The sequence below is a fragment of the Ovis aries genome, chromosome 5 (assembly GCF_016772045.2).
Source record: "Ovis aries strain OAR_USU_Benz2616 breed Rambouillet chromosome 5, ARS-UI_Ramb_v3.0, whole genome shotgun sequence".
In the NCBI taxonomy this organism is placed as follows: Eukaryota; Metazoa; Chordata; class Mammalia; order Artiodactyla; family Bovidae; genus Ovis; species Ovis aries.
This window is the reverse complement of record NC_056058.1, coordinates 49,364,994-49,379,569: the sequence shown is the minus strand read 5'-3', so window position 1 is coordinate 49,379,569 and position 14,576 is coordinate 49,364,994. Positions and strand designations below refer to the sequence as shown.

The following is a 14,576-nucleotide window of genomic DNA, read 5'->3' as shown; positions in this document are numbered from 1 at the left end:
CCTATTGTTCTTATTAACATACTCATGATCCACAAAGAGTTAAACCTTTCAATGGCCTATCTGCTAAAATCAGATAGGATACATTACAGGGGCTTGAAACATTCTCACTTATAAAAATATATGCAAGAAAATCAAAGAACAAGGAATGTTTAACAGAGTAATTATACAACTCATTCTAAAAGTGCTTCTGCAAGGCAACCTAAGAATGGACTCTAAAGTGTAAAATGTGAGAAGCCTATTACAAACACAGTATTAACAACCTGGTTCAATATGATTGTGGATTGGGCAGTACCTGCATGACCACTGAAAGGATCACACCCCACTTCTAAACACTGTTCATCTTTTTATTGAATATTCTGGTAAATATTTCACATTAATACAGGCTACATTAAGTAGAGCCACTATATGACAAGAAATTTACTCAACTTTTTCCTTTTAAGTATGTAAACAATTGTACATGTATTTACCACCCTAAAAGGTTGAAATATGTAATCATCTAATTCTTTTCTGCGTACAAGTAGCATTCAGTATGTTTAGCCCAAAGCACTAATTTCAAAATGGCTAAACTAACCAGAGAACATAATCAGGTGGTTAGGAAATCAATTTTTTCTTATACAATGGGCAATCAAATTTCCATTGCTAAAGCCTCAGAGAAAATTTCTTAGGCACATTAAAAAAAAATCCCCAGGGTTCTTCCAAGGTCAAAATTTCTCAAACAAGGCTAAAGAATAAGACCTTCTAACTTAGTTGACATATTTGAGATGCATGTTTCCAATATGAGGTGCCCACGTGCCAGGCCAAATCTGAAAAGGGGGAGGAAAAATTGGAATTTCTAATTAGGAATCTTTAGACATTTACAAAACGAATATATAAATGCAATGGCAATTCACTGTTTCTGCCTAGAAAGAATACAGTACACGAAACAAAATGTTAAGTAGCATCATCTTGATATTGAAAAACTTAATTCAGATCAAGGTGGTAAGATGTCTTGACTTTTGATATTCAGAACTTGTATTACCCAAAGAATTAAAAGGATGACATGATAAATCTGAAAAATAAAAGAGCATTAAGTTCATTTTACCTGCTGGGCATCAGTGCATTCAGTTGAATTTTGAATAACTTTTATCATAGGGTTCCAAGAAGGATCTGGGTTGTGAAGTCCATTAAACAGAGGGCCTCCTGGAACATCAGCAAGCTGAGGATGGGAGGGTATTATGGTGCCTCCATACATGGAAATTGGTAGACCCTAAAACAGCAGAAAGATGTAATCATGAAGTGACTATAAATGATGATTCCATAATACCAGCATATATCTCTCTCATTTCCCTTCATTCAAAGAACTCCAGAGTATGTAGTACGTATAGCACCACTGTACAGTGTTGAGAAACTGAAAGTAGTTATCTACATCAGCAACACTTTTTCAAAGAGAATAGAGAAAACAACTAAATCCAATATTCAATGATTGGGAAATTTCCAATATTTTATGAACATATAATACCCCAACTTTCCCACATTTTAGATTTACTTTACTTTACTAATAAGCTTGTGCTAAGAAAAGGGAATTCTACACGATAGCTTGCAGCCACAATCTGGCTTTATGGCAACCTGGAAGCTCTCAGAGCAGACAAGAGGGCAATGGTGAGCTCAGAGCCAGCTTTCCAGAGGGGGAGAGGCCTCCCTTCTCAGCTGTGGCAGCCAGATGCAAAGCAGCAAAAGTCAAATCTTCCAGGTTTGGAAAGATGGCAGGATCTTCAGGATAGTTCGAGGACAAACTAATGTAAACAACATAACCCACTTTTGAAAATAGATAAAAGATCTGACAAATTCATAGAAACAAACTAGTTATAACCAAAAAGGAGAATTATTTCAGTACGAATTACTCCTTAACATGTGACTACATTGGCTGGCAAAGTGTTAAACAAATTACAATGATGTTTGTCAACTCACTTTAGAAAAATCCACAAAACTGCTTGCCATAGGCTGATGAAAAATGTTAGAGGGGGCTACCATTCCAGAATCATCTCTCTCCATTGGCTGGTGCTGAGAGAATGTGCTTGGGTCTGACAGTTGTTGATGCATTGGATGGTTCCCTATCACAGACTGTGACCAACCTGATAACCCTTCTAGAAAAAAGAATTGAAATCAAGAGTTAGCTATTTATCTGGATAAAATAACAAAACATTACCACTGGAGTTTTTCATACTAAATTTAATCAAAAGCATTCTTTTGATAGCTCAGGACACATTCATAAAAATCTTTGCAACCCAAAAAAAAAAAACCCAAGTTCCTGTAATTGGATGTAGTTTTCAGAATATCCCAAACACTCTACCTTGTCCTTCAAAAGATTAAATGCTCTCTGAAAGAAATAAAATGATTGTCCCATTCTCCAGTGAAAAGCTTAAGAGGGAAAGGAAGTATGCTTTGAATTTTTAATTTCTAATCAACTCTGTATTTATTATTTTATATTTATTACTATCATACACATTACATCTATTATTAATATATAACCCAAACTAACATTCCAAACTTTGAGACTGGACTGGGCTCCTCAAAGGTTTAAACAATCCTACTAGTTAAGTGTAGGAATTAAGCTTATTTATTTAGATAAGGAACTAAGTTTAAAAGGCAAAATCTCACAATTTACTCAAGATATCCCTCCAGAAAGAGGGCACTATAACTGTACCTGACATGGCATTAACACCAAATGACCAGATTCCACTGTGTCCAACAGGAGCGACAAAACCAGTTCCCACAGGGGCTTGTGCAACAGACCCTCCTTGTCGAATTCGGGCTAGTCTCTCTGTTCCAATGGGGGGAGGGATTTTTCGATCCTGACTGGCACTGCCTCCTTTTGGTTGGCCCAATGTTGGTGGGGCAGAAGTGGCTGAAAGAGGTGAAGATGATCCCGAAGAAACAGATGGAATAGGAGAGTCACCTGGTGGCAAAATATTTCTCTATTGTTTTATTACATATAAAAATTCAAATTATAAAAATATGAGAAACCTTGTTGGAAAGATCTATTCCACAACACAGGTTCTGGAAAGAAAATTTTCATTTTGCAAGATCATTCAAATGAAAATATATGAGTTCTATATACATTATCCTCTACTACTACTGCCTGAAGCAAGTACAAATAATCTAAATTTTTTTTTAAATTGAACTGAACAAGGCTAGAAAGGAAGAAGGCCCTATTTATTCTTGCTGTAGTTCTTTTGTCAAAGGACCAATATTCACTGACTACCTCATGATGCTCATTAAAAAAAATCAAATCCTGTTCACGTTCTCTAGAACTTCATCTATTCTAAATATTGAAATAATTAAGTCAGAACAGGGGAATATTTTTACTTATAAATGGCAATACAGTTTCCTCAAATGTAAAAATAAATGAGGAATCATACCAAACTGATTAGATATTTAAATACAACCATTTCACAATACTGACCTCAAAGCATCTTATAAAACTACTTCCCTTTTTCTTTTCTCCTTTTTTTTAACTCAAGGCAGATATATTGAATGAGTTAGGAACAAATGATGCTTAGATTGCTATAAAGTAACTAGATCCTTAGGTGGTGGTTTGGATACTAAAAGAGATGACTCTTGATAAAAATGCCATGGTTCATCAGAAAATAGAGGATACAAAAAAGCTGAACTCAAACCAAGAGGGTAAGCAGCTTCTTCCTCAGTTTCTCTCTTTTCTTTGTACCTCTTTTCTTGATCCAAGTCTCAGTGTAACCTCAAATCCAGCTTGAAAGAATAGCCTGACCCTTCTCAAGTTTTCTAGCCTATAAATGACTGATAATTTTTGACATGACTGCAATACAAACCTTGGATATTTGCATATAACTTAGATTACTTAAAATTACAATATGGTGTTCCCTATAACAAATGATTTAATAACTTATTAGAGACTCTTTGGGACAATTTCCTCCAGGATTCCTACATGAGTTTGAGGCGCTCGTCCAAGGGTGGGGAGAAAAATGTTGTCTGTTGAAACTAGGGGTCCCAACAGGAGCTGGCCCTTGCAGGAAAACCCGAGTTCCTGGTATGCTGGAAAAACTTGTCAGAGGAGCAGAAGAGGAAGATGGGGAGCTGCCTGATGGGTCAATGGACGGTAATCCTGAAATAAAACAGGTCCAAGACATCAAATTAGCTAAGGCTTTAAAAAATGAAAGTCCAAAGTTTACTTAATTCCTCTTTAAAAAAGAAGAAAGCACACAGTTTATTCTGTGGATCACAGCAACAAGAATCCATTTATACCACACTGTATGTCCCAAACCCATTTTTGTTTCTTGCAGTCTAGAAGAATACCCCAGGCAACACTAGATATAGCAAGTCCAGTGTTTAGCAATGGCAGTCACCTGGAGTATGTTTCAGATAAATCTCAAAGGCTTCATTGGAGGGGATATGAAATGACAGCATGTTGTGACTAAGTGTTACTTGGAAGAATAGCTGTTCATCTCTATAATTATAGTCATTTCCTATGCAAAATGAATAACAAAATCTACCAATTTTTTTCTTCCTGACAAGGAAGAAAAGCATACTATTAAACTAAAGATAATTTCAGAACTCCATCTTATTAAAAAAAAATCAGAAGTTGCAAACTACATCAAAATTTCTATCAATATCTAGTTTACATAAGTCTGAATTTGATAGTCTTCTCAAATTCCATTGCTTTCTCTGGAGAGTGTAGTAGAGACAGAGGGCAAGGATCTGGAAAAGGATTATAGGTGCTCATTTCAGGAAAAAGTAGTTAACATCAACATAAAAAATTCAAAATTCTAAGGCAGATCTTTAATTCAAAGGCTTTAGTATATTCACTGGGTTGTGCAACCATCACCATAGTCAATTTAGAACATTTTTGTCCACACTAAAAGAAAATGTATGCATTACCTGTCACTCTCCATCCTCCTTTACCTGATCCATATCTGAACCTTTAAGCAACTACTAACATATTTTTCTCTCTAGATTTGCCTATTCTAGAAATTTCATATAAAAAGAATTATACAATATGTGGTCATTTGTGACTGGCTTCTTTCACTTAGCAAAATGGTTTCAAAGTTTATCTATGTTGTAGCACAAATAACTGCTCCATTTCTTTTACTTTATCTCATCAAATATACATTATACTGAGGATAATATCTTATTATATAGATACACCACATTTTGTTTTCCATTCATCAATTGATGGACATTGGATTGTTTCTACCTTTTGGCTATTATGAATGGTTTTGCCATGAGCATACCAGTTTTTGTGTAGGCATATGTTTTCTCTTGGGTATACCTAGGAAAAGAATTACTGCATCATATGGTAACCCTTTTTAATTTCTCAAGGAACTATTTTTCCAAAGTGGCTGTAACATTTTAAATTTCTGCCAGCAGAGTTTGAAAGTTCCAATTTCTCTACATGCTTTCTTGTCTTTTGAAAGGTCAACCAAAGAAACCACCCAGGCAGTTAAGAAATGAAGCCAAGCTTAATCAATCCTGGACCCTGGAAGGAAAGTCAAGGATTAATGCTTGCTTAAAAAAAAAAAATTTTTTTTTAATTAGTAATAAGTAATTTTGATGTTACAGATCTGAATAATAAGGATCCCAAACCTGGTTTACTACCAAATTAGATGGATAATTTCCTTACTTTCTTTTTTCCAGCCATTCATAATCTGCACATCTTCTGGGATACAGTATTAGAGTGCAAAGAGCTCAAACACTGGAATATGAAAGATCTGAAGCTCAACTCTAGCTAAGGCATCTAAATTCACGTATTAGTTAGTGCCAGTCACATGGATTAATTTAAAAATTAATTAAATTTTACCACAGTCTGAGCATTGGCAATGAGCTCTTCTTTCATCCTGGGGCTTCTTGAAAACTTTATTAGTTTGACCAAAATGAAAAGTTAAAATAGCACCTATTTATATATATAACAAAAAAATCCTGGAGAATAATATTTTGGACCATGGATGGTCTTATGTAACATTTATTTCTATTTGAAAGATGATATAACAGCTATGTTTTCCTGAAAAGATAAGTAAATGGAAACGTATCTGATAGAAATGCTAAGGCTATGCCATATTAGTAAACTCACAAATTTTAAACAACTGAGATCAGTTTATAACTAATAAAAAGGAAATGGGCTCTGGGAAGTTTTCCAACTGGAAAAAAAATGCTAAATAAGTGGTACTATTACTTCTTACTCTCATTCTAGGTCAGCCACAATTTGTAATTTGTTTTTTAGCATTTATTAGAGCAGATTGGACTAAATCAGAGCATAATAGAGCAGACTGGAACAAAATTTTGGCCCTTAGACTCTGGAAAATAAGATTCTGGCTTTCCAAATATCTCTGAGCCACCACTAGCCTCTTATTTTTCCAACTCTTTCTTATACCGCCTCAGCAGCTAATTTCTAACTTCAAGGGACAAAGAGCTGATTTGAAATTGTTTTTTAAAAATAAGAGTGCATACACGACTGGATCTCTTCAAGCAGCTCCATCTACTATAAAGAAGATGGGTTAAGACATTTAATATTCATTCTGAGCACCCATGACTGAAAACAAAGAATGTAGATTATGAACTGTAACCCAACCTTTTTAAATTAAAGAAATGCAAACACTCACTTTGATTTTAAAGATGTCTGTGAATTTGGAATTCTTGAAGCATCCTATGGGTCCCTTTTATGAATATCTTAATATCAATTCTAAGAAAATGAACTGACATAAGGTATAACTTCCTTGATAACAGGTACAGAGAGATCATAAAAAAGAATATAAAGCAGTTCATATTTGAGTGACTTACCTATAACTAGTTTTTTGTCTACTCAATCAGCAGTCATTAAGGGGTCTTTACTGTTTATGATAACACCCTTATTTCTTCATGATCATGCAATAAATATTACATATAAAATAAATGCTTTATAATCTTTGGAAGGTTAGATTATGCTGTTAAAGCCCCAAATTGCACAGTCATGACAGTTACAATAACTTACCAACTGGACTGGTAGAAACTCGCTGGGAAGGTGATCTGAAGCCAGGTGCCTTCGAATTGTCAGGGTGCACGTTCTCCAAGTGTCCAAGTACAGAGCTACCCAGAAATGCTGACTGAACAGTGAAAGAGGCATCTGCAGCAACTCGTGAGGACAGAGGACCATCTCCCCAACCCTGGTTAGCTGGCACCTGACTGCTATCAAAAAGACTATTGAAGTGATTGAAAAGCGTGGCTGGGCCAAATGTAGGTGGTAAAGATTTATTTGCTGGGTTAATGTGCATCTGAGAACCATTCATAATGTTCATGGCTGAAGAAAGCTGCACTGTAGCTGGAGGGCCTTGAGGTGGTGTTAAAGGAACTGGATTTGTAACAAAAATGGACTGCGGATCCTGGTGTATAGTTGCATTTGGTACCACTGAGTAGAAAGAACCTCTGGGTTGCAATCGATGAGAAACTCGAGGTGCTGGTACAGCTAACTGAGGTAAATTACTGGTATCCTGATTATCAGCAGCAACCAATCTAGGTGATGCCAAAGTCAATGGAGCAGGTTCTGAATTAGATGCAAAAGGCATTGACATAGGACTTAAATCAGACACACTGGATGGCTGTGCTTCCTCCTGTGTGTTATTGGACAGAGGAGTGGGACTACCAGATGGGTGAGTTTCTGGAGCTCCTGGGGTGTTGCTGGCAGAGCTACTGCAGCTGTTGGCAGTTGAAGAGGGGGGACACAGGTTTGCCGTGGATTGGTCTTGTGTGGACAGTTTTTCTTTGGGGGCAGGCATGGCAGAGAAAGATTCCATCTTTTGTGAAGAAAGCTGTGCTTGAGAAGTACTTGCAGGCAGAAATGTGGTGGGAACTTGCCCACTAGTGATAGGTGCAGATGAGACTGAAGGCAGGGAACTACAAGTGCTTGTCATAGAAGTAATCACTGTTGCTGGAGGGCTTGTCTTAGGCACACAGGCAAGCAGCTGCTTTCTGACTGATGAAGGAGTCCGGGTATTAGTCACACACAGTTGCTGACTGGCAGCAACTACAGAAGAGACAGTGATAGGGCAACTGGCAGTAGCTAGTCCAGTAGACTCTGAGGGTAGAACAGTTCCGTTCTGGTTAGGTAGACGGCCTGTATTATTATGCTTTGGAGAGCTGTTTGTGTTGCCAGGATTCACAGGTCTCACTGGGAATGGTCCCCAAGTGTTAGGAGAGGGTGAAAAAGTTCCTCCAAACTGGGCCATGGGTAAGCGAGGATGCCGAATCTGTTGCATGGTTTGAGCAGCCAACAGGGCAAAATGCGGGTGGGGATAAGCTAAGGGGAGAGAAACTGGGAAAGAAGAACGTACATTTGCTGGAACGTTCTTATTAAGTTTATTAGTGGGCTGGAACGTAGATAATGTTGTTGCCTGTGAAGTTACAAGACTTGGAGCACCCAAGGGAAATGCATTTTTACTGGAAGCTGCTGTGGTGCCTACTCCAGATGAGAAGTTTGCATGAATGGCTTTGGTGCTGGCAGGTGTTCTGATATGGTTTTTAGGAATCAAGTCTTCCAGTTCCTTAGCAGGATCCTGAATAAGTGCATTAATAAGTTGAACTGCATATCTTGTTGATTCTGTACCACCCCTGGGGAGAAAACCAACAAAAAACAAAACAAGATCAAAATCACAAAAAACTAGGTAATCTTTACCATGAAATAAAATTCTGATTGTACCATGGCTAAGAAAAACGTGCTTCTAATACAGTTTAACTTCCTCACAGAACTAACTAACTAAATATACATATATATATATTTCATAATCACCTAATTGTGATCATTCTCTCGCCATTCTTATCTTTTTGTTTATCTACATCAATGTGGGCACCAGTAACATCTTGAATTGCAGTGATGTTGCATCCTCCTCTTCCCATTATTCTGGAAACCACTGAGGCTGGAACAGATAATTTTTTTGACCTATAAAAATGAAGATCACACATATGAGCATATGAAATCAAAATGTTAATTAAAAAAACATGTCTCAGTAAGTATGTTCATGAATATCTGGAGAATAGTATTTATCAAACCTTAAAGAGGAAGTTATTAGAAGCTTTTATTTAGAAACTGACCTCTTATTATACTGAATTTAATTTAGTAATGATGAAAAACACATTGCTATTTGAAAAAAATTATACTTGTCACTCATGATCCCAGCATTCAAACTATCACATATTAACTGAATGGCAATGATCATATATACTGATACTTTCAAAATTAAAATAATGCATACCACATTGTTAAACTCTATATGAAAATGAATACAGGCAGATTATCAGTTTCAATGACTTTACTAAGCAATAAGCCTCGGAGTTAAATTACATAAAAAGCAATTCACAAGTGTGTGAATTCCACTTGTGTGAGTCAAGTGAACTAGAGAGAACACCAGAGGCTAACACTGGGATCTGACAAGATAGCCTGGGTCTCTTGCAGGATTACTGTGGAAACCCAGTGTTTGCTGGCAGAACCAAATGAAAGCAACATCCATTATTTTCATGTGGTCACTGCTGACTGTCAAGATTCCCCCCTTGAAGATTCCACCCTCAAACTTTGAACTATACCTGCCAGAAGAATACCCAATTGCAGACTCTAAAATACATTTCATGATCAAAATTTAACATCCTAATGTAGATAAATTGGTAAGACTATATTTAGACATTTTGAAAGCTAGAGCATAGACTAGGCCATAAATAATATAATACTTAAATCAATCTAATTATTAAGTGCACATCATTTCTCCTGTTCTGCCAACACTTCTTCCTTTTTTGTTTGCTTCTAATGGACAAAAAGTCTTAGAAAAATTATACAATAAAACCTCAGACATGTTAGTCCTTTGGTGATTAAGTGCACACAAGTAAATCTGTGTCTTGTCCTAATTCCCTGATATAAAGTATGAGCAAAGGCTTGAAATACCTTCTGGATTGTGTGAAACATTTTAAAGCACTGGTCCCTCTCTGTTTTTATTCCTCATGGTTTAAGTATAAAGCAGTGTGAATAAAGGGAGTTGTCAAAGTTGGCTGCAGGGGTGTTGCTATTTGTCTTTATTTTTTTGAGGGAGAAGGAAGTTTTAATTTTATGAGCTCTTTCCCCACCTTTTATGGTGATTTAACTGTATTAGTTAAATGTAGACAATGATTCTTTAGCGAACTCTAACATTATTTAAATACTGTAGATGAACAAACTTGTCTGACTCAAAATGGGACCATTAAACAATATCATAGCCCTCACCAATAACATTGTGACTTTGCTGTCAAGTGACTCTCTCTTAGGAAGTTTGTGACCTTTTTGCATGATTTGTCTGTAAACTGTTATATCTTATGCTTTAATAAAGCATTTTTTGTTTTTCTAAAGCCAACATTTCTTACTGTTTCTAATTTTGCTTTAGTCTACTCTGCATATAATATGGCATTGTAGTTGAAAATAATAGTCACATTCAAATTACTCATTAATTAACTGGGTAACCATCTCACAAGAGGAGAAAACGAGGAGATAAGTTAAAAAGATGAGACTAATTGTACTTACCTTCGGACAACTTCTTTCCATCCTTCCTCTCTTTTTTGCCCCCTTTTAGGGCTAGTCAGATTCAGCTTTATGTTTGGAGAACTTAGTGGCAATGACACTGACTTGTAGGTTGTTGATAAGGAATTAGGATTCACTTCGCCTTCAAGTCTAACAGAAATATCAAATCCAATAAAAGATAAATTTTAAGATAGAAACTCAAGAGATTTGCTGAAATATTTGAATTAAAATTTGGCACATCAAATTACTAACAATTCAGAAAAACAGAAATAGGGCAAAGAGTTCATCATTTACTTTAGTATTAAAATGGATTCAGAAGCCAAAAGGACTATATATAATCAATAAAAATGACATAATTAAAGTAAAACCAAGGCATGCTAACATTTTCAACTTCAAAATTAAATCTTTAAAGTTCTAATAATTTCCTTTCATAACTAGCACATGATTAGGAGGACACCGGTTTTAAATGTTTCAGTTTTAAATGTTGAAGACAGATAATGTGGTAGACTTAAATTATTTAACACAACTTGTGTTACTTCAAGTTCTTGTGCGAGGTATGCAAAAGGAAAGGTAGGTGCAGAATTAACAAGTCAGAAAATTTTACCGTGTCGGAGTTTTGGAAGCAGAGGTACTTGTCTTTTCCTCTTGGGAATGGAGCAGCAGTGGGGGGTATCTCCTGTCACTAGAGGAATTCACATCCATAGTGAAATTTAACTCTTGGCTTTTACCACCACTGCTACTCTCACTGTTGCAATCTGTGCTGTCCAAGTTATCTGAATCACTGTTCCCACCTGCACCACCACCTTTGCTTTCTCCGTTTACTTTATTCTTATCTGCCTTTTGCTGTGCTAAGGATATATGTTGTTCTGGTAATATTAAATGTGCAGTGGGAGGAGTCTCTTTGGTTTTGTTCTTCTTATTTTTCCGGTTGGTGCTAGGAGTTGTCACAACATTGGCCCTTTTTTTCCCAAACACATTTGTGAATGTTGCAGATGTTGCAGAGATTCCAATTGTGGTGGTGGTAGTCGCACTAGGAGGTTCTATGGGAACTTCTTGCTCCACTGTGAAAAAGGATATAAATCACACTGAGAGCCATGGATCTCAAAACAAACTGTGACAGAATATACCTAATAATTCATAATTTACTCTTAGTCATATTTTCCTTTTATCAGTATTCACTAGTAAATAAACAAATCTTTACAGTTGTGAGAATGAAAGTATCATATTTTGATGTCTAACTCAGTACAAAACATTAACATTCTTAAGCTTTGAAATGCTAGTCTCATGAACTAACCAAAAATCACAATACAGATTGGATTTAAGAAGTTTTTAAAATAGCATTTTAGAATTAGAATTCAAATAGAGCAAAGTCATTTGCCTATTACTATAACTGCCAGATTGTACAATAAACAATTCTTTGAAAGTAATGGGCCCCAGTGCTATACAGCTTCAACACTAAACCTTAGTTAACTGAGAAACTAGACCTCTCCCCACTTTCTAACTGGGGAATGAGAATAAGGAGGAACCTGAAGAAAAGCTGGCAAACCTCTTATGGTATCACATTAAGACATATATAATGTTTTCACAGGGAACTTAAATTACACCTGAATGTCTTCCCCTTCTGTTTGTCTATGTCACTTTACAATGTGAAATATTGAATACAGAAGTCACCCGTCAATTTCAGATTAAAGTAGCTGAATATTTAACTAGAATTAGTTTTGAGAGCAAAAAGCACTCAAAATGAAGCTGATAAACACAAAAGAATTTTTATCATTAATTCAGATGGTCCGTTTCTCACCATCTTCCTCATTCTCCTCTTCATCTTCATCTTCCGGTAGTTCTGAATTTTCCTTAGGTTTGTTTTCCTCGTCTTCTTCCTGCTTTCTTTTCTGCTCCTCTTTTTTCTTCTTTCTCTTTTCTTTTCTTTTCTCTCTTTTAGCTGCAAGAGCTTGCTTTCTGCTCTCCTCTCTTGACTGTGAATAAAATTGTTGTTTTAGTCACTAAGTCCTGCCCGACTCTTTATCTCATCTTAATAGTAATGCAATGATTCAAAATAAATGATGAAATGATGCTTTTGTTTATGATACATGGGGTTTCCCATGGAGGTCACTCTTAACACACATTTATAAAAGCAACAAAAGAAGAAACAGATATGCTGGACATCATCAAAATTAAAAGTTGTTGTGCTTCAAAGGGATCATCAATAAAGTGAAAAACAAAATAGGAAAAAATTTTTGCAAATCTTACATCTGGTAAGGGTTTTGTATCAGGAAGTGATAAAGAACTCATAACTCAATAATGAAAAGACAAATCAGTCAATTAAAAAATGGGCAAAGGATCTGGAGACATTTCTACAAATAATATACAAACGGCCAGTAAACACAGATGCTTAATATCACAAACCATCAGGGAAAAGCATATCAAATCACAATGAGATACCCATTTCACTGTCACTAGGATGGCTAATCAAAGACAGATAAATCATGGTTAGAATGAGAAGAAACTAAAGACTTCATACACTGCTGGTAGGATTATATATACAATGATGTAGCTACCTTGGAAAACAATCTGGCAGTTTCTCAAGTGGTTAAGCACAGAACTGCCATATGAGCTAGCAATTCCATTCCTAGATATGTACCCAAGAGAAATGAAAACATATTTATACAAAAACTTGTATGCCATGCTTGCTTCGGCACCAAACTTACTAAAAAAAATTGAAGTAACACAGAAGGTTAGCATTGCTCCTGCGTAAGAATGACATACAAATTCATGAAACATTCCATGATAAAACAAAACAGACAACTTGTATACCTATGAAGTGGAAGCAAACTAAATGTTCAACAACTAATAAATGCATGAACAAAATGTTGTGTATCTATATAATGGGATATTATTCAGCAATAAAAAAAGAAGTAATGATGTATGCTACAATATGGATAAACCTTGAAAACATGAAGCAAAAGAAGCTAGTCACAGAGGATCAAATACTGTATGATGATTCCAAATATCAAATGTCTGGAATAAGCAAATCCATAGAGACAGAAAGTAGATTGGTAACTACCTAGATTTACGTGGCATTGTTTAATTAAAATGCAACTGTTACAATCTTTATAAGACATTAACAAATTTCACTATGAAAATATCCATAGGAGGCCATTATAGAAATTATTTATTTTCAGAAAGGGGAATATGACAATGGTTGCCTCACATCATAAACAAAGCTTGAAACAAACAGAAAACACATCAAATTACTCACATTTTTATGGAAATTATCTAAAAAATCCTCACCATTTGAAACTGACAATGAAGTCCAGCTGCCCTGGTAATTAAGTAAAGCACTTTCCTCAAAACTATAATTTACAATTCTAAGTCACAAATAAGCTATTTTTAACATTTTTATTTATCAAAAACCAGGTATCAGCAAATTACGGCTTGAATGCTAAGAATAACTTTTACATTTTAAATGGTTGAAAAAAATGAAAAGGCAAACATTTCGTGACATGCGAAAATAACACAAAAGTAAAATTTTGATGTCCATAAATAAAGTTCTACTGGAACACTTCATTTAACCACGGTCTGCGGGTGCTTTCATACTACCACAGCAGAGTCAGAGAGTCATGACAGACTTTGTATGGCCTACAAAGCCCAAACGTTACTCTTCTGCACTTTATAGTGTGGCCAAAGAAAGAAAGAAAAAAAAAAGATAAAGTCTCTCAACCCCCTATGTAAATGAGAAAGAGTCTGAGGATTGAAAGAAGAAACTGCATATTCAGTTAACAATTATTTTATCATTTTTGTAGCATAAGAGCAAAATGGCTGTTCAGGGAATTGCAGACCATACCCCTGGGTAGTTACACAAACATAAAATTACAGACATGGAAGGAACCATAGAAGTCATCAAACTTTAAACTTCCCTTTATTTTAGAATGCGTATTATTTTTTCTACTTGTGATTTTAACTGTAATCAAGTTTATCATGGAGGTATTAAATTTACTTAATTTCCTAATTGTAAAACTTTAAGGTTTTTACCTTTCCCCTTATTATAAGCTATTTATCAGTG

The 14,576-nt window shown here is 35.6% G+C and overlaps 1 protein-coding gene and 1 non-coding gene across 8 annotated transcripts in view; one reads left to right on the top strand and one right to left on the bottom strand.

The window, feature by feature from the left end:
• Nucleotides 1-14,576, bottom strand: part of ANKHD1 (ankyrin repeat and KH domain containing 1) — a 109,555-nt gene that overhangs the window by 2,629 nt on the left and 92,350 nt on the right. For 4 of the 7 annotated variants that reach the window (XM_012178613.4, XM_060415842.1, XM_027970312.2 and 1 more), the window contains 10 exons: nucleotides 12,315-12,489; nucleotides 11,121-11,577; nucleotides 10,520-10,666; nucleotides 8,768-8,917; nucleotides 6,977-8,589; nucleotides 3,941-4,117; nucleotides 2,684-2,935; nucleotides 1,948-2,123; nucleotides 1,082-1,246; nucleotides 331-803 (listed from right to left, as the gene is read on the bottom strand). In XM_012178613.4, coding sequence (XP_012034003.2) covers nucleotides 744-803; nucleotides 1,082-1,246; nucleotides 1,948-2,123; nucleotides 2,684-2,935; nucleotides 3,941-4,117; nucleotides 6,977-8,589; nucleotides 8,768-8,917; nucleotides 10,520-10,666; nucleotides 11,121-11,577; nucleotides 12,315-12,489 — 3,372 coding nt within the window. In that variant the 3' untranslated portion in view covers nucleotides 331-743. Of the gene's footprint in view, nucleotides 1-330; nucleotides 804-1,081; nucleotides 1,247-1,947; nucleotides 2,124-2,683; nucleotides 2,936-3,940; nucleotides 4,118-6,976; nucleotides 8,590-8,767; nucleotides 8,918-10,519; nucleotides 10,667-11,120; nucleotides 11,578-12,314; nucleotides 12,490-14,576 lie in introns of those variants that run through there. The other 3 variants (XM_027970311.2, XM_012178614.4, XM_060415840.1) reach the window with 2 other exon arrangements.
• Nucleotides 13,199-13,305, top strand: LOC114115066 (U6 spliceosomal RNA). The gene has a single exon (XR_003589567.1). It is a non-coding gene; the product is annotated as a U6 spliceosomal RNA (small nuclear RNA).